The sequence below is a fragment of the Tympanuchus pallidicinctus genome, unplaced genomic scaffold (genome assembly GCF_026119805.1).
Source record: "Tympanuchus pallidicinctus isolate F22 unplaced genomic scaffold, pur_lepc_1.0 scaffold4, whole genome shotgun sequence".
NCBI classification, from domain to species: Eukaryota; Metazoa; Chordata; class Aves; order Galliformes; family Phasianidae; genus Tympanuchus; species Tympanuchus pallidicinctus.
In genome coordinates, this window is record NW_026294758.1 from 26,622,481 (window position 1) to 26,648,761 (window position 26,281).

The 26,281-nt window shown below is 40.7% G+C and overlaps 1 protein-coding gene across 2 annotated transcripts in view; it reads left to right on the forward strand.

Moving 5' to 3' along the window:
- Nucleotides 1–6,420: 6,420 nt before the first annotated feature.
- EFNA5 (ephrin A5) overlaps nt 6,421–26,281 on the forward strand; it is a 207,366-nt gene continuing 187,505 nt past the window's right edge. Inside the window, exon 1 of one of the 2 annotated variants that reach the window (XM_052701044.1) lies at nt 6,421–6,719. In XM_052701044.1, the coding sequence (XP_052557004.1) occupies nt 6,595–6,719 (125 nt within the window). In that variant the 5' untranslated portion in view covers nt 6,421–6,594. The remainder of the gene's footprint in view (nt 6,720–26,281) is intronic. The other variant, XM_052701043.1, reaches the window with a different exon arrangement.

Consider the following 26,281-nt stretch of genomic DNA (forward strand, 5'->3'; position numbering starts at 1 on the left):
TCAGTATTTTTGTTTTACCTTGTTCTTTTGGTTATCTTTTGCTGCTGTTATTGTTCCTTAGTGTTGGTTTGGTTTAATACAACCTTCTGTTTTGAAAAGCCTGCTTGAAAGCAGCACTCCTAAGCAAACACTGCTGTTCGAGAGTATGCAGCTGCAGTCACTCAGCGTAAGGAAACGTCTGAAAAACTAACTTCCATCATGTGGATTCTCAAAAAACCAACTCTTGGCATGTGCGTTTAAACAGCAAATATCACAAAATATCACATAAAAATATCACAAGGTTAAACAGGATTATTATTTATCTTAGCTGGTTTCATTCCTGCCATGCCATCACTGGAACGCACAGATGCTGAAATGAGAACCTGCAGATGTAACATAATTTGCATAACGTGGATAGTTCAATACCAAGCCTCTTATACCTACACAGGAGTGGGCAGGAATCTTTGGGATAACTATATTCATATTGTTTGCTGAATTTACTTCATTTTCACAACTTATACTTTGGTTTTGCATAATCTGCACAATATTTACTGCACCTTGCAAGTACTTGATCCTACAGAGATAATACCAAAACTGAAACTGTTTGAAGATACTGGCTCTATAGGAGTTTCTGATTGAGCAAAAGCTTTCAAAAGACCTTTAAAGAGATCTTTTGTTTTTTAATTTGGACACTGTAGTAAAGCTTGAATTGCAAAAATTGAAACTATAGATTATACCCATGCATTCTCTCTTTCTGGTGTCATCGTGGGGTAATTTCAGTTATTCTTATTGACTTGATGCTAATGACAAATCAGTATAATGTGTTTCAATTTTTGTAAAGCCCAAAACTGTACAGAGAATCTTGACTGGCAGAAATAAAAGTCTTCATGTGGACTTTGTAAATAACTGCTTTCAAAATGTTTCAACTTCATATAGATAGGAATTTAGAGCTCTTGAGAGTATGTCAACAACATAATTCCTCACAATTAGATATCACACAAACAGGAAAAAGGCACTTGTACAGGAAAACACAAGTCTGAATGGTAACACACTGTAGCCAAGTTAACAACTATATACATGAAGGGAACATTACATGGAAACTTCAAAGTAGATTTTTACACTGTTTCTAAGTACCATTCTTCCACTTTTGAAAACTTCTTTCCTCGTATTTCTTTTAGCCCAAACATTAAAAAAAAAAAATCATAAATATCAATACTAAGCCAGGAAATGCTCTACTTTCTCCTCATATTTTCTCTCATCATGTTACACTTCTAAAGTTTTCACACTAGCATTGGAATTGATATAGGCGGAACAGCTCTTGCCTAATTTGTGAGCTGTGTTCTTTTAACTTCTCAGGCAAAAAAGCAGGATTTAACCGACACCTTGAAATGAAAACAAGGTTGTAATTGTAGACAACTTTCATTTAAAAAGTTAAATAAATTCTTGAGAACCATCCGCTTAAAGAAATACATACAGTTTTCTGAATGCACTAAGAATCCTGAAAATGTCTCTGCACAATATTCCCCCAAAAGTTGCCTATAATTTATACATTTTGTATTACTCTTCCTTTCTTTTATATATTTTATGTTTCCTTCCCTCCCCTCTCTCTCTCTCTTTCTCTCTCTTTTTCTCTCTTCTCCAATAAAGACAAAGATCTCAGTGTTATCCCTCCGAATATTTGAAATAAAGTCTTGGACCCTTAATACAGTAAAGCAGGCATATATGTTATTTCTGGTTGATAAAGTGGAAAATAAATGTTAGCAAAGTGAGGGAGTTGCCAGATAGTTTAATAAAAGAAAACCAAGAATCTTCATTTAATACTCCTTTTCTGGCCAGCAGAACATACGGATGCACACAAGTAAGTATTAGGTCAGGTTATTCTGCAGCCATTTTGTTCTGCTTTCCTCTGAAGGATTAATTATTCCTCTAATAAAATAGATGAATAAATAAATAATAATAATAATGATAATAAAGTGGGTGCACTACACTCTCATAAGCAAATAGATCTGAGAAAGAAAACATATTTTTAAGTCTGAGAGAACACCTAGACAGAAGCCTCACACCTGACTTAGCATTTGTCCACCACGATCAGATGATTAATACATTTATCTACAAAGAACTCGGTGAGTCTCTCTAACAGTGCTATTTATGCCTTTGAAACCTCTTTTCACATGAAAATTAGTTTGAGATTTTGTTCCATATAACTTTTTGACAACTTACAGTATCAGGAATTATTGTAATACATGAGAGAATTTATAACGGCTAACTATTCTCTTCAGTTACTAATTTGCAAAACTTGAAGCTGAGATTGCTTCTAAGCTAAGGCTGCTTTAGGAACAGATTTATGGGATCAGAAAGCAATTAAAAAGGTAAGGAAGCCTGATATTTTCAGGCAATGAAAAGCACATGTAACAGATAAACAGAGAAGATGCAGTTTAATATGGTAGGTTTAATACATAATATCAAGATGATTTTTAAAGACAGACTAAATGTAGAATTATGCATTTAATGTTCCATTTTTTTTTTTCCAAATTGTACTGAAACAGAATTACAGAATTTAAAAATTAATGCTTTTATAAAACAAAGAAAAAAAAATGAAATGCAATTTGCAATTGAAATTATTTGCAGTACGTGTCCATTTCTTCAGAAAGTTCTTTACTTAATCTCTCTCTCTTTTTTTTTTTTTTAAGATAAGGGAAACATTAGCTTTATTTCAGTAACTGACAGGATAAATATCAGTGGAGTTAACTTCACAGAAAGCAGTACTGGGCTCTACTACTTTTATTTCTGAACTCTACTCAAATTTCTTAAAAATAAACTGTGTAGAGCTGTCTGTGCTGTTTTCTTTTTCATAGGTGCTGAATAGCACTTGTGAAATCAGGAAAACAAATTACTTTAACAATACTACTTACATGAGTAATGCAGATGAGCTTCTTCCCAGAGTCATTTGTATCTATTTAAGACAGTAAGTATTGCTGAATAATGACAGAAACACTATGTATATTTTTAAAGGAAATCAGTAAGAAAAGAAAATCTACAGATTTATCACTTCTCCCTGAGACAATGCCTGGAGCTGTGCTTGGTTTAATTATTTTTAGGGACGTGATCAATCAACGCAGCAACCGCTGCACTGTATATCCAATACACTGAAAATCTAAGCAACTATCAAGCAAGTACATGCTGTAAAGTGTCTGTTAAATACCAATTAGCGCTGTGAAGCTGGAGATCCAGAAGCTGCTACAGCAGCTTGTCAGGCAGCTGCAGACCCTTGCGGTGCCTATATACCACTTTTTTCCCTAAATACTGCAGTCAAAACAGTTTGATGTCAAATCATTTGTCATCTATCTTTACGCTTCTGCAGAACAAAGGCTAAAGCAGAGGGTATTGGCATACAGAAGCAGTTTATAACTATGGAATCAGTAATTGTTTAATCATGTATAAGCAAAAGCAGAGAGTAGACTAGGAGCTGTGAGTGCAGGGCATTTGGTGTGTCTGCGAGATGGGTCATGGTGTGGAAAAAAAAGGCCATCTTCTACTCACTAAAGTATTACCCATTTGAATGTAGAATTAATCTCCCTCTTACTTTTGTCGAAAGGATTTATGTGTTTGTACTGTCCATGAACCAATAAGAGCAGCCTCACACAGCTTGCTTGCTAAGCAAAGCAGGGGAAAAAAAAAGATATTTTTCTGTAATTTCCTTTCTTTCTCCCTTCCCTTCCCTTCCCTTCCCTTCCCTCCCCTCCCCTCCCCTCCCCTCCCCTCCCCTCCCCTCCCCTCCCCTCCCCTTTTCTTTTCTTTTCTTTTCTTTTCTTTTCTTTTCTTTTCTTTTCTTTTCTTTTCTTTTCTTTTCTTTTCTTTTCTTTTCTTTTCTTTTCTTTTCTTTTCTTTTCTTTTCTTTTCTTTTCTTTTCTTTTCTTCCTCCCTCCCTCCCTCAATTATGGATACTTTTCGCATACCTCTATGCATGCAACAACCAAAGTGCCCAGGAACACCAGAAACACTGCATATTCTGCAATATTCCTCACAAGGCATATAGACAAAGAGAAAAAAATGTTAACCTCCCATAACAAATGTAACTGAAAACTTTTTTTCAGGGAATAAGAAAAAAAGCTTTTTTTTTTTTTTTTTTTTAATCTGTAGTAGCGGCGATTGCTGCGCATCTGTTGTCTGCGCCCATTCCTATTCATGGACATTAGTGAAGCACAAGAGAAAGCAGGGATGTTGGTTCTGTTTTCAATGAAAAAGTAAGAGAAATGCTGCAGTTTGTTGCTGTGGGCAGACCTGGTGGCTGCGGCCCTGAGCACAGTGAATGGGCTGGGGCAATCGTGGGGAGACAATGCTCACACAGACCTTTGGGCCTCGAATAGGAGCGATTTGAAAGGAGCCAATATCCTCTGCTAAAACGAGAATGAACTGAGCAAAACAAACGAAGGAATTGAGCTCAACTTCAGTGTGCGTTCTTTCCCCTGGCTAATTCTGAAGGGAGGGCAAAGGTGTCCTGCGCTGGGAAAATGCTGGCAAGACTGGGTTGTGAGGACTAATCTTTGCACAATTAGAAAAATCCCTATTAGAAAAATAATTTCATAAAATAAATCAAGAACCAAGAGGCGCGACCTTTCCTCAGGGGGGCGGCGCCCGACCCGGCTCCGCCTCGCCCCGCAGCACCGCCGCCCGCCGCTGGGGGGCGTCAGGGCGCTTCCTAACGGCATCAGCGCGAAGGGCGCCGTGCGGCCGCCGTCACCGAGGCAACGCCGGCGGCGAGGCTCCGCCTCTCCGCGACGCCCCGCCCCTCCACGAAGCCCCGCCCTGCGGAGCTGCTCACCTGCCCGGGGGCGGCGGGGGCCTCCCCCAGCAGCAGGGAGGAGCTTCGTGCCGCGCCGTGCCCTCGGGCACTGCTCCCTGCCGTAGAGCTCCGTTGACGAAGAACTGGCGGGCAGCGCTCCGCCGCGCCGGCAATTCCATCAGTCAGGTTTTGGAGGGTGGGGAACGGGGGAGGAGAGCCCCACGGCGCCGCCTCCCCCCAGCTCGAGCTACACGCCAGTGGCCTAGGGGTGTAAAAACAGAAAAAAAACAGGAAAAAAAAATCGATCCGTAAGCAAACAGCGCGGTGTGCCCCGCCCCGCCGCACCGCGCCGCACGCAGCACCCGGCGCGCCCCGCGCTTCGGGCACGCGCGGGCACGCACGGGGCGCGTCCCCGCCCGCACGCACGCGCGCATTCCCGCAGCCCCGCGCCGCGCCGCCGCTCCCCGGGCCGCCGCCGCCGGGTCCGCACGCAGCGGAGGGACCGGCCCTGCTGAGGGGGCGTGGTTGCACGAAGGTCTTTTTTTTTTTTATTCCTCCCATAAAGCAATTTTTTTTTTTTTTTTTCAAAACTGACTTTTGCCCCTCCAATCCTCGTCGCTCTCCGCGATCCCTCCCTGCCTGCCGCTGCATTCAAGTTTATTTATTTGCCTGCTGGCGCTGTGCGATTCTCCTTGCTGCTGCTGCTTCGGAGGGCATCGGGCAGCAGCTGCGGGCAGGACCGCGCGGAGCCGCGTCTTTTCCCCGATCTCCGTATGTAATCCTCGGAGGGGCGGGCGCTTCTCTCTTCCCCGCGCCGCTCACTGTGCCGTCCTTCCGCAGAAGTTGATGTTCCCGGGACCGGACTCTGCGCTATCACCGCTGTGCTCCGGGAGCCGGCAGCAGGAGCCCCAGCGCCGGAGCGCCCGGCCCGGCTGTGGTGCAGCACTTCTCCGGGGCTTCGCTTTTTTCCACGCCCTCTCATAAAACAGTTTTTATTTCCATCTCCTTGGTTTCCACGCCGCAATATTTCTTGGATTGGCCGCGCTTTTTTTTTTTTTTTTCCTCTTCTGTTTCCCTCCCCTTGTTGTTTTTTTTTTTTCTTTTTTTTTTTTTTTTTTTTCGCCTTTGCTGTTGCTCAGCCCTTGGTGCATCCACCGCCCAGGAACAGGAAGGACGAGAAAACCACTCCACAAAGTCTCCTTCAAGACACACTGTGCTGCAGAACAGGCTCCCCAACTCCACCAGCGCAGCGAACAAACTCCTCAGGGGTTTTGCTCCCTTCCCTCCTCCCCCTTGCTTTTTCTCCCCCCCCTTTTTTTTTTTTTTTTTTTTTTTTCCTCTCATTGTTGGTTTGGCATTCGAGCGGGGAAGGAAGGCATAAACTTTCTGCTGAGACGTACCGCAGCTTCTCGCCCCTCTCCCCGCCGCCGGCCGCTCGATCGCGCCGGGACCCCTCAGCTCGCGGGAGGACCTCGCTCCGCGCCCCGCTCTGCGCCGCCCCCACCCCGCGGCGCCCGGTGCATGCCGTGCCGGGGACTCCGCGCGGGACGCCCGGTGAATGCGCGCCGCCCGCTGCCGGGCTGAGCCCCGCTGAGCGCCACGGCCGCGCCTCCCCGCCGGCTGCTGCGGCCGCAAGAGCCTCGCTAGCTGCGGCGCGGCGCGGAGCCCACTGCTCGCGGTTATCCCCTCCCGCTCTCTCGTGCACCCGGAGAAGGCTCTGTTCCTCCTATCCTCTTTTTGTTTAATTATTTTTATTTTTTACTTCTGCCTTTTTTCCTCCCTCCCCGTTCCCCCCAACCTTTTCCCAATTTTTCCGCATTCGTCTCCCCGCGATGCCGCACGTGGAGATGCTGCTGCTGGCGGTCGCGGCGCTGTGGGTGTGCGTGCGCGGGCAGGAGCCCGGCGCCAAGGCGGTGGCCGACCGCTACGCCGTCTACTGGAACAGCACCAACCCCAGGTACGCGGGGACGGGGAGCGGGCGGCGGGGAGCGGCCCCAAGTCTGCCGGCCCGCAGCCCGGCGACTGCGGGAGCTGCCCCCGTTCGCGCGGTGGGCCGGAAAACTTTCTTTTCCGGAGGGCCGGGGCTGCGAGCGGCGGCGGCGGGGGGAAGAAAGGAGGGAGGGGTGCGGGGGGGCGTTTTTCTCCGTCCCGGCAGCTCGGCGCTTCCAGCTCTCGGGCCGCGGGCGCCGGGTGGCTGCGCCCCGCGGAGCTCCTCCGCCTCCGGCCGGGACCGGCGAGCCGGCCCGCCGGCGGCCACAGCCCCTCATGAGGACGGTGCGCTGCCCCGCGGCCCATCGGGGCAGGTTGGTGCCCGGTCGGGGAGCGCGGTGTCGGGAGGAGCGGGGCTCAGCCCGCGCCCTGCGCCGAGGTTCCCGTGCCCAGGGGGCGGCTGCCGCGGGCTGTGCGCGCCGCTGCGCCAACCTTCCGGGGAAAGGGAGGTTCGTGCAATTTTTCTGGAGTTTTCCCTCCAGTTTAGCATCGGAAAATCGCAGCCCTGCTCCAAATGGTATCCATGTGTTTGGGTAAAAAGTCACCTGGGGATTACGTTTTTTGCCTTCTTGCAGTACGTGCCAGCAGACTTTTTTTTTTTTTTTTTTTTTTTTTTTTTTTTTAAACCTGTCAAGCCAGTCTAAGTAAATTTGGGGCTATTTTATCTTAGGTTATCTCTTTTTTATGCCGCTGATACCGCTGTTTGGTTTAAGATTAGCGCATTGATTTTTGTCACAGGTCATGTTTTTTAATAGATCTGTGTCGCCTGCAGAAAACTCCCCTGCTCTGTATTCCGGAGCGGCCTCAGAATAGGTGGAGGAAGTTTCGGGCAGAATATCCAAGTGCGCAAAGGCAATAGTTCATTCTATGAGAGCTGTGGAGACTTTACCCCTCACTCCCATGTCTGTCCCGTGCTCCAGCGCTGCCTTCTGCTCTCAGCGCCGCAGCGCTGAACGGTTGGCGGAAAGAGCTCGAGACAAAAAGCATTTACCCAAAGTAGCAGTCGTGCCTGGGAGTGATGAGCATCTGCAGTTTTAAGTGCCCGTCTCTACGTTTTCCTCTCCTTATGTCTGCTTCTTGAAGAAAATAGTTCGTTGCAAATAAGATGAAAAGTTACACCTAGCAGCACCACCAGTCTCAGAAATTGTTTGTCTCTCGAAAGCAGCTTTTTTTTGCTGCAGTCTTTAGGCAAAATGAAATGTTACTGTTGGAGGAAAAAAATGAAATGATATTCGCAAATCCCACTGGGCAGAAGCAGGGTTGTTGAAAGAAATAGGTTTGTCTAAATGATCTGCACATGTTGCTGGCGTAGCAGCTAAAAATAAAATGCTTCAAACGTAACCTTAGATTCAGGATTTTTAACTTTGTGGTCCTGCGTGTGATGAGTGCACGGAGCTGCATATGTAGGCAGCGATAGGGACGGCCAGCCCTTGTCTGGAAGGCAGAGTTGTGCACTGAGTGGATTTGAAGGGATTTTAATAAGTTTAACGGTATTTCACCAGTGTTAATGAAATCTGTTCTTAATCCAGTGTTAAACATCAGCAGACTGTAGAGAAAACTTAGTTTTGTTATGCTTCCAAATAACCGCACGAAGGCTTGATCGCAAGATGCTGTGAAACCTTCCTGTTTGAAAACAAACATTTATTTTTCTCTTAAAACGTTCACTGCCCTCCCGCAATGAAAGCATCTATGTGGACGTGCCATGTTTATGCCTGAGTTAAAGCTATGAGAACGAGCAGCGTACAGGCACATTTCCCCTTTGTTTTAAGCAGAGTGCCTCCTAAGTTACATGAGCGCTACAGAAAAGCAGGCAAATGCCTGGTGGGTTTGGTGCAGGAGACCCAGAGGGAAGGGAGCGCTTCTGAAATCACTTTGTCAAGATCTGGGGTGAAGGCAAAATTCAGTTTGGTTATCAGCACTTTGGGGTCAGCTAACAGTGCTGTAGGAGCAGCTTCACAGTGATTTATCTGCCTCCAGAGATAGGCAGATTCAGAGAGGGATGGTCTGGTTTTATACACATAGAAGTAAGTGGGAGTGTGTGCAGTGAGATAACAGTTTGAAGTGGGAAGGCAAAATATTCCGTCATTCCTCAGCCCCTAAACGCGGCCAGCCTGCTTCAGCTTACCTCCTTATTGTGTTTATTCAGAATTAACAAACCAGTGTGAGACTAATTAATTCAGTTTGAGAATGAAATGCTGATGCTGTTGATAGTGATTAAAGGCAAAGTAAAGAGAGGTTTTGTGAAAACGTTGTCTAAGAATTCCGTATTGATTCAGTTTACCTCAGATACCATCATGTTTAGTTTTCCTAGTATGGAACTCCAGCAAATATACAGAAAGAGCTCATCCTTATTAAGCGACACAGAACTGAATTGATGAGCAGCCCATTTTGAAAAGTGCTTCTTGTGTGAACAGTATTTAGGTAAAGAGAGCCTGCGAGTCCATTAACAAAGTTGAGATTACATTTTTTGAAAAGTTGCCAAAGTTCTGTGAGAATAATTAAAAAGTACCACAGGATCATTACTGTGAGCATGATGAACAGAAAGTTGTGTATTCTTACAGAGCCTGAGTCTGTCATCACAAATAATTTAAGCCATATTTTCTGCTATAATTGCCAGCATACATGAAATGCTGTAAATGGTGTAGTGGTGTAGTCCAGTGCCAGATGAGTTTGAGTATTAGGCTTTTGAAGTATAATAAAATGTTTGGTTTATCTTTTTTTTTTTTTTTTTTTTAGTGTGTGTGTGTGTGTGTGTGTGTGTGTTGAAAATGATTCATTGAGTAAGCTTGTAAGTATGTCTGATATTTTTGTACTTTTATTGTGGACTCAGAATTAGGCATACGTAGATTCTAATCATTTCCTTAATGTCTTCCAGTGCTGACTGCGTATATGGTCTTACACAGAAGAAAAAAGTATTCTTGTTGCAGAATACTCCCCTGAATCCAAAGTAGTTTTGGGAGTTTGTTTGGTAGTGGAGCATATGCATTTAATCCTGATAGCCGTTGTCCTTGTAATGAAAATCCAGCCCAAGTGTCATGCACCTGAGCCAAATTTTGAAGCGGTCTACTGACTTAGCAGTTGCTAGTGCTTTTAATCTTGTAAAAGTTCAACTTGAACTGTTTGTGGTAATTATTACATTTTTCTGCTTGCAGGACTGTGTTTCATGGTTGTGGTTTACATATAGGTATTTTCCTCCAAGTTATTTCAGTGGCAGGTTCTGTAGCTTCGTAAATGGTTGCTGGTTTCAAGGTAGTTAAAAATACTTGCAGTTCGAGTCTGGATGACGGAGAGGCCAAACCTCATAGTCTCAGGAAAGCAAGTATTTTTTATTAGGAGTATTATTGGATTTGGCTATATCTTATGCAAGAAAATGGTGTACAAAATTACATCCCCAGAAGAACTCTCACAAAGGGATGGGATGCTGATGTATGTTCTTTGTGTGTGTGGACATCTGTTTATGTGGATAATAAAACTGAGAAGTCATCTGCTGATTACAGAATTTTATACAGCAGTAGCATTTCACATTCGGTTGACTAGCTCCAGTTACTAACCTGGATGCCATATTTTCATCAACAGTGGTAGGCTTTTTGTTAAGAGAGATACTTGGGAATCGTTGAACAGGAAAATAAGCGGATAAATGCTCTGCATGGAACAGGGTTTTCCAACCTGGATGTTTAAAGTTAGGTGAGTTTTGTGGTTGTGTAGACACTGATCGTGAAGGGCATCTGACTTTGCCAAGGTGCACTCTGTGTATGACACACTGGAGTCCTGCTGCAGTTGGTGGGTGTGCAGACGTGTGTGAGTGCTGCTCCAGTGCCACAGCACAGCCCTAGCACTCTGCCTGGCTGCCCCAACCTTCTCAGGACATGCGAGGTGGACCAGTGACCTCCCATTGCTTACCTGTGATTGAAGGCATAGTGATTGTGTATGCTGAGGTAGCATGACTGTTTTTTTGCTTGCTTTCCATCCTGGAATAGGTCTGTCTGTGTACGGAGATGGGGAAATCAGGCAGTTGGAATAGGAAAGAGGCCATTGCCTTTTTGAAGAACAACTGAGACGCGGGGGCTGAAGAGGGGCAAAATCGAGGCATTGGTTTGGCTTTGGTGTTCTATATCATTTCTGTGTGCCAAAGAAAGCATAATACCCCTTAAGTACTCAGAGTGTATAAGCAGTATAGCTTATGTTTTGAAAGCATTTTATCCGGCAGCCTATTTCAAGAACTGAAAGAATCTTTGACTGATTTATTGTAGTTAAAAGATCAGTACCAGAGCCTTCGATTCTTTACGCTTGCTTTCTGTACCCTTGGTTGTTTTGCTAACGCTTTGTGTCTCCAAAAGAATTCTGGTGTTTATTTTAAAAGTGGATTTTTGAGGGAGTTGGAAGCATTCTATGGAAAAACCACACAAAGAACAATAGTTACACTGGTTTCCACCTTCTTGTGAAAGGCACCTTGTTAAGTGGTAAATGGTCTTCATGAAAAACTTCTTACCAAGTCTCTCTGAAATGCACAGAGTTAGGACACTGTACTACCCTTTCTTCTGCTAGCACTGGGAGGTGGGGGACTGATGAAGAAGATCTGTCCTCTTCCCATGCCCCTTCCTTCCCCCCCCCCGCCCCCCTCCCTGGGTAGCTGTGACCCCAGCAATCAACCAGCCTCATGCTGGGCTAAGAAAGTAAATCAATGTAATGAGTCCTTCAGGAGTCATGATCTTTTTAGTCTTACGGAGTATTGTGTAATATCTGTGCATGTTCTTATGTGAATACGCATGGCATTCAGTGAATGTATACATATGTATGTATAGATGTATATGGGTTGCTCTGAAAGTAATGCCTCCAACTTATTTTTGTGGAAGCTACAACAGATACAGCGCAACAGCGCTATTTGATAGAGCACATTCTCTGCTATAAAAGACTTTTTCAGCCCGGTCACCAGCATTGACTATGCAATTTTGCCAGGTGTGAGCAAGAGCCTGCACACCGAGCTTGTAAATTCCACATCAGAGGAGGTTACCCACCGTCACTGCTACCGCTGCCGAAACACACCACCCACTACCACATCACTTGTGCTCACATCTGCTGTTTGATCTCCATAAATGTTCAGCAAGTGTTGATGAATGCAATTGGGTACAATTCTTTCTGCATAGAGGAGTTCTGTTTCACAGCTTTGCTCCATGTGCACTTCAGTCTTCGCTGCCATTTTGTCGTCAGGCTGCCCCTCTGCTGCCATCTGTCACAGGGCAACAACGTGTAACAGAATATTGATGGGAAGGTTCAGCCTCTGCTGCCGTACCACCAACCAATAGCCTCTGATGTTGTGGGCCGACATAGTAAAATAGGAGGTGTTATTTTTGGAGCAGCCTTTGTATGTTTGTAATTGAATTGTATCACTAGACGGTGTTGTGGCATGGGGTAAAATCACAATTGTTGTGTGAGAATGAAATCTCTAGAATTTTTAATCAGTAAGCCTAAGCATTTAGATGATGAATAGCTTTAGAAACTAATTTTTAGCTCTCATCTTCTAGCAAAGGTCTTTTTTTTTTTTATTTAAAGTAAAATAACAACAACAGCAACAACAACAAAAAGATATAGATCCATGTTTTAATTGTTGGCATTCTTCCCTTTGTGCCAGTTTCATCTCACACTGGCAGCCCTGAGGCTGATGGTAGCCAGGTGGGTTGGTGCCCGAGCATACAGACGTAACTTGACACAGAGATTACAGGCATGTGCTTTGAGAACTCTCTGTGCTTGTTAGAGTGCCTTGTTACTGCTGCTGCCTGAAGCAGCCGTGTCACTGGGCAGTGTACTGCGGGTTGGAATGTTAGGCTTCAACAAGGCGCGTAAGGAAGGCTGGTCATTTTGATCTCCTCAGAGAAAATGTTAATAAAGACACAACCTTTCTGAGAGGAGGCATGAGTAGTTCCTCGTAGCTGTGAGACGCACCTGTCCTACTTTGGCTCACTGTTAGCCTTCCCGATTTTGCAAGGCAAAGATAGGTGCTTTTGAACGGGGATTTTCTATGCAGTTCTGAGCATTGATTTTTGAGAAATGTCTTTAGTCTCTTGATTAAACTAATCTTCCAGCATTTCTGAATGGTGTAATTCACTGTGGAGAATAAGGGTCCTGTTTTGTTTAAGTTTTCTTTGCGCTTGTGCTTAAAATCGAGTCAGCAGCACAGCAATATAATGAAATGGAAACATTTGGTTTAAAATAAACAGACATGTTATTGAAACTTTCTGCTTTCTGGTGATATTACAGTTATTGTGAGTAAATCCTGCTGTAATATAGTTCGAAATAGTTGAACGGAAGAGGAGAATCCTTCGCACGCTGGAAGTCTTCCTTGCCTTTGCGCTCTCTCCCTGTTCGTTGTACTCTCTACAGGCTCTTAAATTATAGCTAAACTCATTTAAAATGGTAGGAATACAATTTTATAAAATAATAATAGTTTTGTAAAATAATTTTATAAAATGTGAACATGTGCAGTTGTGTGAAATCCTCTTTCTTAAGAAAAAGAGCTTAAATTGTTACATTACGGAACCAGGCACATCCACTCGCATGGATTTTTGAAAGTCATTTGTGTTAAAATCAAATATTTGAAAATTAGGAAAAAAAGGGGAAAAAATTGAGATTATATTTTGTTCCTGTAAAGCATTGTGATTTCCAATAACAGAAAAGGGAAAAACTCCTGTACTTTCATCTGGGAAAGCATCTTTCATATTTTACCATTGACAGGTTGATGAAAATCCACTGTTAGGTCCTAGCTGTGTGAAAAAAAATGAGTTTGTGAATTTTTGACTGCTGCAGAATTTAGGAAAAGAGTTAGGTGCCCGTTTTCTCTTACCTAGTGTGATAGGACTTATGTGGCCATTTTTTTTTCTGTTTAAATGCATGGCCGGTAAAAATACTGTCAAAAGGGAAATCAACTAACAAGAAGATACACAGGAGCCCTGTTAATTAGCCAGATCTGCTTGAATTGCTAATATCAGCTCCTTACATCTAATTCTTCAGGTTTGGCGATTTTTACTTGAAAAACCTTGATGATTATGGATCTTGTTCTGCCACTTGCACTGTAATCTAGTGTAAGAATTTACCCATCCAGGCTGATACATGGTGTGAAAAAAAAGGGATGATGGGGGCTATGAAACCTATGTGTTCAATGTTAATAATTTTTTACTGTTTATATTTGCTATTCCATCAGTGAATCAGCATTTTAATATAAGGAACTGTTCAAAATTAATACCTTTAGTAATAATAATAATGATAAATCCTGCGTGTTTATCACTGAGTAACTTCCAGTTTTTTGGTTTTGTTCTTACTGGACTCGTGAAAACCTGTTTGTTATTTTTTGTATATGCCATTTTTTTTTTTTTTTTCATTTTTTCTGTCGGTGATGAAACGGTTTTGGAGGCAGAGAGGATATGATTTGTTAGTGAATCATTTGATGAGGTGAAAATCTGGAGTGTGAAATACGTATTCTTTCATCACTTCACTGGAATATCCTTTTGTTTCATTCTTACAGATAAAATTTAGCCTCATGACATTTAAGAAATGCGTACTTTATTGTGATGTATTTTGTGCCAAAATTAGTGTCTACTGCATAGCATGAGCATTCTTTATTCGTTAAAAGAACATAATTTTTCCTCCCCAAGATGATTTCATATTTTGCTTGTGGATGGATGCTGGTCAGTAGAGGCATATTCGTGTTTTGTGGTTTGTTCATCAGGTGCAGTTGAGCACTTTGGCCTCTCCCTTGTGGGTAGCAATGAAACTACTTTTTTGCTTTCGTGGACTTCAAAGTAGTGCTTTTCATTTTCTTATTACAGTTCAGAAGAACTTCTTCCTTCACTCTGTGCACATTCCTTAATCCCATTATCTAGTCTCACAGGGAATTGTTAAGAAATACATATTAATTTTTATTATAGTACTTGTGCTGTACACAGGGTTTTTATTTTTACTTCACATTTCTTTTAATTTTGTACATAAATTTGAGTACCTTATATCAATCTGTGCTAATGAAGCTGGAGCTGAATGTATTCTAAATCTTTTCCTCAAAATTAGACAGAATAATTCCAATGTGCAGCTAAGATTTTGCTGGTTTGGTAGTGCTGTGCAAATAATATCTAGATGGTTGTTTTTTGTTTTTTGTTTTTTTTTTTTTGTTTTTTTTTTATGAGGAGACCGGGAAGAAAAGTAAATATTTCACTTACTGGTAGATTTGATAATGATCTTTGTGGTACAGTTCTCAGTTTGCTCTGCTAGTTCGTCAGTGTTAGGTGAGGACTGCTAACAGCTTTAATGATGTTGGCTTCCACAGAGTTGTTAAAAAGTTGCTCCAAAGGTATTTGCTAATTAATGTTGTTAATGAGCAGGAAAAACAGCTGCATTGGGGTTTTTTCCTGTGTGTGTGTGGTGGTTGTTTTTTTTTTTTTTTTTTTTTTTTTTTTTTCTCCCTTTAGTTGATGTCTAATCAAATTTTAAAAATAGATATATATTCATACAGGCAGGGTGGTTTTTAGAGCAGAAATTAACAAAATGGGATCTATCAATCCTCTTCTCTTTCTTATTGTTTCCAGAAAAGAAGGAAATAAAGAGAGACTCTGGAATTTGAAAGTATTGACCTTCTGACACACACACACAGCATGGTCATTGCACTGGCACATAGAGTGCCTTAAGCCACCGCAATGGCAAACTGCATTTTTTAAGTTACTGATATAAGAGCCAGCTGGATGGGGGATGGAGAGCCAGCATTGACTCTATAGCTATTTACAAGTTTCCACTTTAGAGCCAGACAGCTTCACTTTTATATTCCCAAACTTACCACTTAGGAATAATGTTGCTTTGTTCGATTTAGCTAGGGATTTGTGACTGCTACATAGACTTAGTACCGTTTGGTCCAGAATTGTGTGGTCATTCTTCATAGAGATTTGCTTCACAGAGCAATTTCATTCATCTGGTGGTGGGGGAGGGATGAGAAACAGTGAGGGGACATTCAGATATAGCATTCTTCAAGGAAAATATGCACCCACATGAGCTAGTCCCTTTTTTAAAAGCTTTTTAAAGATGAAGGCAGAGATTTGGATTGAGTATTTAAGAGCCAATTCAGACTCGTGTCTTCAGAATACGTGTAATCTCCTAGATGGGCTACCCATGTGTAGTCTGGAAAAGACCTCAAACTTGTGTACTGAAAAAAGCTCTTCTCCTCCCCTCCCCCCTTTTTTGTATTTGTTTACAGTTATTGCTCCAAAACACTTATACATCTTTTTATAGTTCTCTCAGGGCTTAGTTTATTAAAAATTAGTGATCCATCACTAAGCGGGGTACAGTACAAATACTGGTGCTCCCAAAAGGGAGTTTTTGTGCCAAACCAGACGAAATAATAGGGATACATAAGCTGCCAAAAAGCGTGTCTCCCAATTGCTAATTAATCAGGCGAAAAAGCACCTCAGCAACTACAGTTGAATGTGGGACAGACTTGTAAATATTTAATAAAGATGTATTAGGGAATATAATATCTTTCTGTTTCTATGTAGATATAATTTTTCTTTTAAAAAGTAAATAAAAATGTCATCCATGTGCCAGAGTTGGGATTTCTTTTATGTTGATGGCACTGTCACTGGATGGAGCTCTTTGAGAAAACTTCTTGCTGCTTTTGAGCAAAAGGATACCATTTTGTCTATCCATTTTTCTTGTGTGTTTTCAAGTTGGTCATTGTTGGTCATAATATCTATGACCAATAAGTAAAGTTAGAAAAGATACTTAAAAAAACTCAGTAATCTGAGTTACTAGGTGTGGGGAAAAAAACATTGCCATGAATATCTGGTATCCAAATCTGCCAATCACTTTTGGCTCAGCGCCCATCATGGTCGCTGTGCCCATAATTAAATGCCTGTCATTAGTGTATTTTTCCATAACATTTACAATGGAAAAGGCAAGGGGTCCTTCCAGAGCTATGGCTGTCAGGGGAACAATAAAAACTAATTACACACTCCGCTGTCACCATTGTCAGCTCTGCTTTTGGGGGGAAAGAACATGGAAAGTGTGTGCCTAATAATTATATATATAAAATTATATATATACAGTACCCGATTGGGGAAACTCAGTCAAAGTGAAGTGACATTTACTTGGAAGTTTATTATTCCTGTATTCAAAAGACTTGAATTGTGAGGTTGTGTTTTCCCCCCACTTAGCCTAAGTTGCAAGCACTTTTCCCTTTGCATTCAGTCACTTCTGCCTTTCTCTCTTTCTTTCTCTCTTGCACACCTTATGGTGAACTGAGCTTTCCAATGAAATTGCTGGGATCAGAGCTGGTATTTCCCTGCATTATTATGTTTGTGCAAGTCATTTTATCCTTTCTATGCTTTTCTTCATGGATAAAAAATGTTGAATGAAAGTACCTATGGATAATTTTGCTTGTTCAGCTTTTTTTTGGTTTACAGTTCCTGGCATGCAGGTCATCCCGAGTGGAATCAGGAGGGTGATGTTTTGGAGAGCCACTGCAGTGGCTTTGGAAGAGTGTGTGTGCCAGTCTTTGTCAGTACACAGATATTTCCCAATGTAAGCACAAATGCACAGCCAGAGAGTGAATTATCTGTAGAACATTGTCCTGAAAGACACTGCAGAAGTGATAATCATGCCGTCGCCCTAATATGTACTAATGTTTTTTTTCTGTAGCTGGAAAATGAATATTTAAGCAAATTTTTTTGGCCCACAGATTTAAAAAAGAATAGATCCTCAAAGCTAGGTTTTTGAATACTTCAGGTGTGTAGAGATGCAGACGAGTGCGTGGGGTTTTTGAGACTGGTTGGTGCCTGGCTGCCTTAGATTTTATTTCTGCCATTTTATACCTGTAGGTGCTTATAATACTTTTCAAAAAACAGTCCCTGAAGCTCCTTGAGGAAAGCAATATAAATAAATATCTTGTTTTTAAAAGTAGCTGAAGTTAGGAACTGATGGGTGCTAATGATGAATGGATTCCATTTATTTGTGTTGTATGCTCAGTGGATGGTACCAGGATTGAAGTTGGTTTTTTTTTTGTTGTTGTTGTTGTTGTTGTTTTGTGTTGTTTTTTTTTTAATCCATCATCTTTTATGTTCTTTTGCTGTAGTATTTCAGGCAGTGTTCAACTCCATCCTTCAGAGGTTTGCAGGGGACATTATTGAAGTGCATTTGTGACTGGGTGCTGAGATGCACATATTGTTTCAGTTGTCAGGCCTTTTATGAGGCCTCGCAAGCTCTGTGAGTCAGGTGTGGGGGGACTGGTCTATGGGTATTTGTGTGATCGCCTCCAACTGATGATCCTTGACTGAGATTTCTTGAACAGTTTCTACTGGGTTGGGACTTTCAACCTGAGTGCCGCAGAGATGAAGCGCACCCAGCAAGTGAATGGTTGCTGTGCCTTGGTGGCTGCAGGGCTGGGTGCTGGGTGTCAATGGCTGTGAGCAGACAGGCAGCAGCTGTATGGGGCTCCTGGTGCATCAGGACAATTTGGAATGTGTTAAAAAGAAAAAGCATTAAGGTTGTGAAAGTTAAATTAGTCTGATACAGCAATTCAAAATTAGGAGGAGATAGAGGTTATTTGTTTTCCAAAGCATTATGTGATACACCACTCTTTCCTACATAATGCTCTCTAAAGACTAGATGGATTTTGTGAACGTCCAAATACAAGAGAGCTCGTTCTTTGCTAATGTAATTTAAATATTGTGTTCAGGAAGTAATTCTCTCTTTTGTAAAAATAGAACACTGGTATTCCACAAAAAGTTCGTGTTTTGCCAGAGGATCCTACTACTCCTTGCAAATGTGAACTCTTTAATACGATAAACATTTCATTTGTCACTTTTAAAAATACGTATAGTTTTACCAAAATTGTAAGATTTCCCACCTCCCTACTCCCTCTGGTCCGTAACTGTGTTCTGGCCTGCTAAGAGAATAAGAAAGCGTCTTTTCACAAAGCCTTTTGTTTAAAGCAATACCAAATGCTGCGTTTTCCTTGATTTCCAGTAGATAGACTTGAGGGTGTCAAGAGGCTGTGAAATACAGCATAAGAACTCGAAGACAAATCGTTCAAGAAGTGGCAATGTTTAATTTAGAAAGACGTGTATTGATTATATAAACCTCTTTTTCTTAATTGAATCTCATTTAAAAAAAAAAAAAAGTTCTAATTCTTAAACTGAACACACGGTGCATATATTTGAAATTTTATCATATTTTGTAGTCCACATGTCAGTAGACCCAGTTATAGAATAGTGGACTCAAATTGATGTTATTTGTATGTATTTGTAGCGTATTGTCATCAGGGTTCACAGAGATCTTTGAAGTTGATTTTTTTCTAATATTTTAAGGATATTGTGTGAATTTTAATAGGTTTGTTGAGTTCACAAACCTTTTAAAGGATGCGTACTCAATTTTATTGAGGAATTTACACTTTAAAACCATCCCCAGACAAACTATGTTTACAAAAAAAAAAAAACAAACCAAAAAAAACAGGAACATTTCCTGCAGAGAACACGATCATTTTGTAACATGCTTAATAGTATAATTCTCATTTAAAAACATGAAATATAAATCAGTCTTTTAGCACTTGGCACAAAAGTTGTATGCATATAGCTTATTTTCTTCACTAGCAGAAGTTCAGTACATTTGCTGAGTATAAAGAGATTCTTCATTAAAATAAAAACAAAATAAAAAGTGTTGTTATTCATGGTATCTTTAATCAAGGTGGTATGAAATTTCTCATTAAGGTTAAGATTCACATTATCATAACAAGTGACAGTGTAGGTGAAGAAGGAAAATTAATTAGAGAGGTAGATCATGCTTGTTTCTCATTATATCCTGACTATTCATTGCATTCAAATTCTGAGCAAACCTTCTCTCAATGGAAGTTACTTGCCAGGAGCACATTATGAAGAGAATCTCCATATTTACTGTTTATAATCCAAAGCATGGTAGTTGCTTTTTTTAAAAAAAGAAAAAAAAAAAAGTTTTTTTGTATGATTTATTGCATCCCTTTAATATTACTTTTTCAGACCCTGTCTCTGACTGAACTATATTTTATAGCTTACTGTAAAAAGACATCTCCGTTTTCCATTTTTCATATTAGCTTTCTTGATTTAGTGCTGGTATAATGGCCTTCAGAACAAAGCGTTTGGAGGAGTTTCACAGGCACTTTATTTTAGGTGTAGAATGTGGATCTAACGCATTAGTGATGAAACCAATTTTGCCTTTCTAACTTCTGTGAGTAAAGCAGATCACTGCACTGCTCATTTGGATTTCTGTGTTTGTTTGCTGCTGTTCTTATTTTTTATTTTATGTAAAGAGGAAGATACATCTAGTTTTCTACATGAAATTAGCACAGGATGCCTATGAGACCTGAGAATTAACGTTAGGTAGGTTCAGCCCAAACTTCTTTCTTCACTTGTTTCCTTTCCAGTTAGGAAAGCCTTATTTTCAATACAGGATGTCCTCCGTTTTACACACTAACCGAAGGCACAGTAGCTCTTTGTAGCTGCCATTCCCCCGAGGTCTGTTGAGGTACCTGGGCGAGCAGTTCTGTGGCGTTCTCTGCGGTGCGTGAGAGAGGTCAGTGCTGCTTCCTGTGATTGCTGCTGGGATGGCACAGCCAGGGACCGCTTTGGACTCAGAGACATTCCCACCTTAGAGAAGGAAAAAGAAACAAATTTTACTGACTAGTTGGTTTTGTTTTGCAGGTAAATTTTAGGTTTCAGAGGGAATCTTTCCTGCTCTGCGTACCTAATGGTGTGTACCGCTGCAGGAGTGCTGGTATTAAAATAATATATCTGGAGCAGTAATGATGTTTTACACAAATACAGCCTGTCAGTTGAGAAGATATCCCAGCAATACCAAATCTTCTGATCTACAGTAATGCTGAATTACTAATTACTCTTTTCTGTGGCTTTCTGTTGTAACCAGTAGTAAACAGACTGTAAGTTGGGTTCTGTAGTACCCATTGATTTGAATAAATAAAACAGTGCGTTAACATGTTCTGATCAGATGCTGTGCTATATTTGCATTAAATTTCCAAATACTTTAATGAATCATTGGGGATGTCATGATTTTTATCCTTCAGACTCAGGAAGTAATGAAAAAGAACAAAGTAAGCATCAGCTGCTCAGTGGATGGTTTTTCACTTTGCCTTGTTTTTTTTTTCACTCTAAAATTTGAAAGCATTATTAATAATGTTAAGCGTTTTTTTTTTCTTTTAAACAAATTTTCATTCAATCTCTATTGAGTGATTAATCATTTGTTTTCATTTACCTTTTCTAGTGAAGTCCATCGTTTTATTCCTGTTGTTGCTTACTAATATTTTTTTTCTTTTCAGATCTCCGGTCTCCTTATCTCCTCTTTTAGGCGTACTTACATGTATTTTATTTGTATTAGTTTTTTACTTATTTTTAATAAATTAGTATTTGTTTATTCATGTATTAATTGAATTTCTCATCCCAGATATAGGCTTAGGAGAATGTACTATGAAAGGGGAGTAATAAAATTTTTTTACTGTCTGATTTTTGTACAGAAAAGCTCGTACTCATTTCCTTAGGACTGGGAACTTTCACAACTTCAGTCTTTTGAACTGTTTTGTAAACAAGTACTTTCCACTTGCTCAGGAGTCTGACCTTTGCTGCAGATGTGTCTGTGTCTTTCTATAATTGTACTGGTTCTTTCTACCTACTTTTTTTTGTGCTTAAAAGCATTTGTGCATTCTTTTAAAACAAGAAGATAGAATGGAAAGCAGTTAGGAGCACCATCTGTTGTTACTTCATTCAAAAAATCAAACAAATGCCACGACAGTAATACAACATTCTCAAAAAAAAAAAAAAAAAAAAAAGCAACTCAAACTATCAAACCTCTGAAATTGAAAAAAGGAGATTTTTTTTGAAAAAGGAGAGATGGGAGGTGGGAAGATACATTTGTTCTGCTGATACGTGAACTTTAACCCCAGGGCTGACAAAAACTGTGTTTTTTGAAAAGATCCTGACACCACTGAAGCTAAGCTGTAATTTTTCCTGTTTAAGCTGTGGCTTGTCAGACTCTGGCTCAAAACTTTGAGTGCAGTCTAACGTGAGAAAGCATGTTCAGACAAGACTCCATCCATTCTAAACGAAAAATCATACAGCTGCCTTTCAGTTTGAGAAGGTAAATGATGATTGTCAATCTGTCGGATTTTCACTCTCAGAAACGTTTTTGGGTGTCTTTTTTCTCTCTTTTTGTGTGTTTAATGTGTATGGCGGTGGTAGAAGAGAAAGAAGGGATACAGTTCGACGAATGACAACCTCGGTTTTCCAATGGAATGTTTCTTTTGTTTGTTTGTTTTAATTCCACAAACTTCTGGAAGAAGGTCAATGTTTAATTGACCGCTCTCTCCCTAGCAAACACGGTTGCCCCAATATTGCACGTATTTTAAAAACATTTACTGGTATTTCCATTATGCATAAAATTATCTCTTTTTTTTGTGTTAATAATTACATCTTGGCTGTGGCTTAAATGAAAAATGTCAGTTCTTTGTGCTTTTCCTATATTTGTTCTCTCGATAAACTGAACATGTTTTTTGCTTTTTTTTCTGTTTGTTTTTTTTTTACTTGTGGTGTTTAAGCAGAACAGAAAGTTGCATTACTCTGTGCAGAAGGGTGCATGGCTATAGTCCATGTATGGCTGTGCTATGACCCAGGTGTTGCAGACAGCAACAAGAACTTCAGGTAGCTGGTGAGATGATCCTCTTTGCATACTTTGTTTGCTTGGGTCGCTTCAGGAGATTTGTTTATAGTAGTTGTGTGATACATGATTTTTGAACTTTGCTATTTAGTTTTTGGAGAAAAATGGCCATTCTAATTATAAATGTCTGTCTGCTCTTCAGACCGAAGTTGTGGTATTGTTCAGTGTCCCCATACCTTTCCTGTCCCTCTTCCCATTTCCTTTTCTCTCTTTCTTGGAAATAATCATTGCCACAGTACAAAGTGGTTTGGGTAATCAGTTTACTTCATTTTTCCCCATTTGAATAAAATTGGGTAATGCCTGGGGGTTCCTGAGTGTTGAGCTCTGCTTAAGGAACTGTAAAACAGTGGCTTGAAACTGCTGCGAATATTGACTGGGTCTCTGATCTGAGCCTTCCTCTGAAGAGTTGAAAGGCTCCTATTGTTCCTCCTCAGTCAGCACTCCATAGCCAAGGCTAAAGCATGCATGTGTTAGGAGAAGAAAGACAGAGGGGGAAAATGAAACAGCGGACACAACTGAACACTTAACTGATCACTGCAAAGGGTAAGGAAGCTTCCAACAAAACAGGGGCAAGAACTTGCTGTGGGTTGCAGAAAACTTTGCTGAGCTGGAATGACTCACAGCACCCACCCTTTCTTTGTCAGCAAGGGGTGCTAGATGTGTGTAGCTGATAGCCTTGGCATTAATTAGGTGGGATGTGGGAACGGGAAGGGGAACCGACATCTTTCTCCTGGGGGGTGGTACTGGTAGAGGTTCTGCTGTACTTTATGAACTGTTCAGTGATGAGAATGGGTTCTTGGCAGGTCTCTCTCCCACTGCCTGAGGCTCTAACCAGGATAGTGATGGAAGAAGTTTTCTGAAGGGCTTAACTGCTGCTGCCCTGTTCCATCTAGCTGTAGTCTTGGCTGTGCAGCAGAAAGGCAAGATGCAGGGGATGTACTTTGATTAGAAAACTACTTTCTATTAATTCATTTGGGAGTGTAGTTTGGCAGTAAGACAGATTGCAGGTTGTTGTGCTTCCCACAACAAGTCCCCTCCTTGTTGGAGAAGGTGCTGGTGGTGGCACTGGGTGGGTGACAGATCTCTGGTCAAAGGCAGCGTGGAGGAGCTGGCTAAACTACTATTACCCTCCCAGTTCCTTTCTGCTTTCCTGAGTAGGTTAGGATGACTGCTTGTGTTGACTAGATAGGTAATACATCTACTAGATTATGTTTACCTGCACTGAATCTCTGTATGCATATAGATCTGTGACTTGCTGTGATGAAAGTGAAATTCATCTCACTGGGCTTCCTAGTTCACCCTGCCTTCCCGCCCAAGAAAACCTTCAAAGAAATATATGATTAACGTTGTACCTGCTGCCAGTCTTAAAAGAAAAAAAAATAATCTTCCCCACTGATTCATTTTTGCTTCTAGATAAGTGCTTCTTGAATGTGTTGAAAGAAATGTGTCTCACACATTTCATAATGGTCAGCTGTCCTCATCTCTGTCTGTTTTGTCACAGCTGTGTTCTTCACTCCCTCCTTTCCTTCAATCAGGATGATGTAAGGAAACTTCAAAGAGCCCATGACCTCCTTTTCTTCCTACTTGCAAGACAAAGCCTTGCCCTCTGTTTAAGATTAGGGAAATGACAGTGTATCTATCTCATTATTGTACAGCATATTGGGATATTTTGAATATGAAAGGAGCTGCATAAAAGCAAATTCTGTTTACTCACCTCGAATGGGAATAGAATTGTCTAGTTTCTGCAGTGGCTCTTTGTCTAGATAGGAGAAGTTCTTGACACCATGTTAATAAAACAAGTTTGCAGTGTGCTTTGCTTGTACCCTCTAGCAGCACTACAGCAGGAAGAAACCTCATCTTCAAGTGTGGGGTGAGGAAGGTAAAGCATAGATGGGAGTTGCTCAAAATATGAATATGCTGATGACAAGGAACTTTAACTACATTGCCTTACAGCTAACAAAGGCATTATTTTCCAATGTCATAAAGAGCAGTAATGTTTCAAAGCCAGAAAAAATGGACTTTTGATGAGTAGGTAGGCAACATATTATTATAAATCTCTGTGGAAGAATGTGACTATGTTTTATTTTATTTAACCAGGATTCTCTTTCACTAAAGATCAGCCATTTGGTGTGCAAAATACTCATAGATATAAAATATGTAAGATGCTGTACGATTTTTTTTTCCCCAAACTTTTTTTTCCTATTGAGAAAAACAGTCTGTGTAAGTACTGTATGCTACTCACCAGATCCTCTTCAAGATCCTTCATATGTTCTGAAGATAGAAGTGTGCAGTTGGGCATAGTAGTCTGAAGATAGAAGTCTGTAGTTGGGCATAGTGGTTGTTGATACACAAGAGGAAAGTTATGAAATTTTTTTTTTTTCTGCAGTAAGTGTATTTTCTTTTGAACTAACACTTTATGTCTTGCTAGTTGTCTGATGTTAACTGCTATTGGTGTCTTTCTCTTTTTGGGAATTTAAAGCAACAGCTGGAAATTACATTTTATTGAAAACTAATGCGTTACAAACACCAATGTGCTAAAGTGAAACATCATTGGATATAATTTGCATGAATGTTAAGTGTCTTTCAATAAAGCCAGTATAAGAAAACAGGTAACCAGACTCTTATTAGTCCAGTTTTCTTTATTTCCTTCTCATCTCTGTCTATTCTTTTTTTGTGTTAACCTTAATGCGTGTATATATGTGATTGCTTAAAATGGCTGCATTTTGAAAGGGTTTTTGTTCAGATTCGGAAGCAACATGCCGTCATACAAATTATGTCATTGTTTTACTTTATCCCTCTTCTATTTTTGAAGGTTAGTATAGATTTGCTTTCTTTGTATTTATGAAATTAACTGTTCTGAGTGAATTTGTGAATGGATTGGCTGCATTAAAAAAGAGCGGCCCATCATAATTTTTATCAACTCGTGTTTTTCTTCTACTGTGGCTAGAAAACATACAAGTCATGGTAAAAACTTTTTTTTTTTTTTTTTTTTTTTTTTGTATCAGTAATGTTATGTTTACCAAGTAGCTCCATAATGCAGCTTTATTTTGAACAGTTAAATGCTTACTAGCTGTTTTTCCATTTTAGGACAAGCCAGTTTGGAAAGCAGGTAGTTGTTAGTTCTTACAACTGTGCACTGTCATGTATTTTCTTTAGACATTATTGACTCTTCTATTGTGTGGACATTTTTTGAAATTTCAAAATTTCATACTCAAAATGAGTATGAGTAATGTATTGTATCAGAGCATGATACCCTCCTCCAGTCAAGTCTACCGTTTCTCTTAGAATTTCTACATTTATGTTTCTTGTTCTACTCATAACAAATTTTCATGGTTTGCAGACATTATCTTAAAACTAAGCAGGCTAATTACAGCCTTTGGATATACACATACATACATATATATGTATAAAAATCTAATTTTATAGTGTTTTCCTAAAAGGATTTAAAGAATTAAGATAGAATTGAATTATAAGGGTAGGGAGGAGATGAATTTCTCCAGCAAGAGTGTTTTGCTTTTCAGTAGAAGTCCACAAAGAACAAAATAAAAGCATTCAAAGTCTTTCTAGGCATGTCTCCATGAAAACTGAAGTACTGTGTGCAGGGGCAGGCACCATTGTAGAGCTACATTGCCTAGTGCACTGCTAACTATTTACACTTTTCACATCGAAAAATATCTGCTTGAGAACAAAAAGAGGGAAACCTTACCGTGTGTGCAGGTGCTGATTTTCAGCTCGGTTTCACTGTAATCTGCTTCCTTGCTTGGTGCAGCCCATTTTGAATGACTGTGTGGCCTTTCAATGAATAAA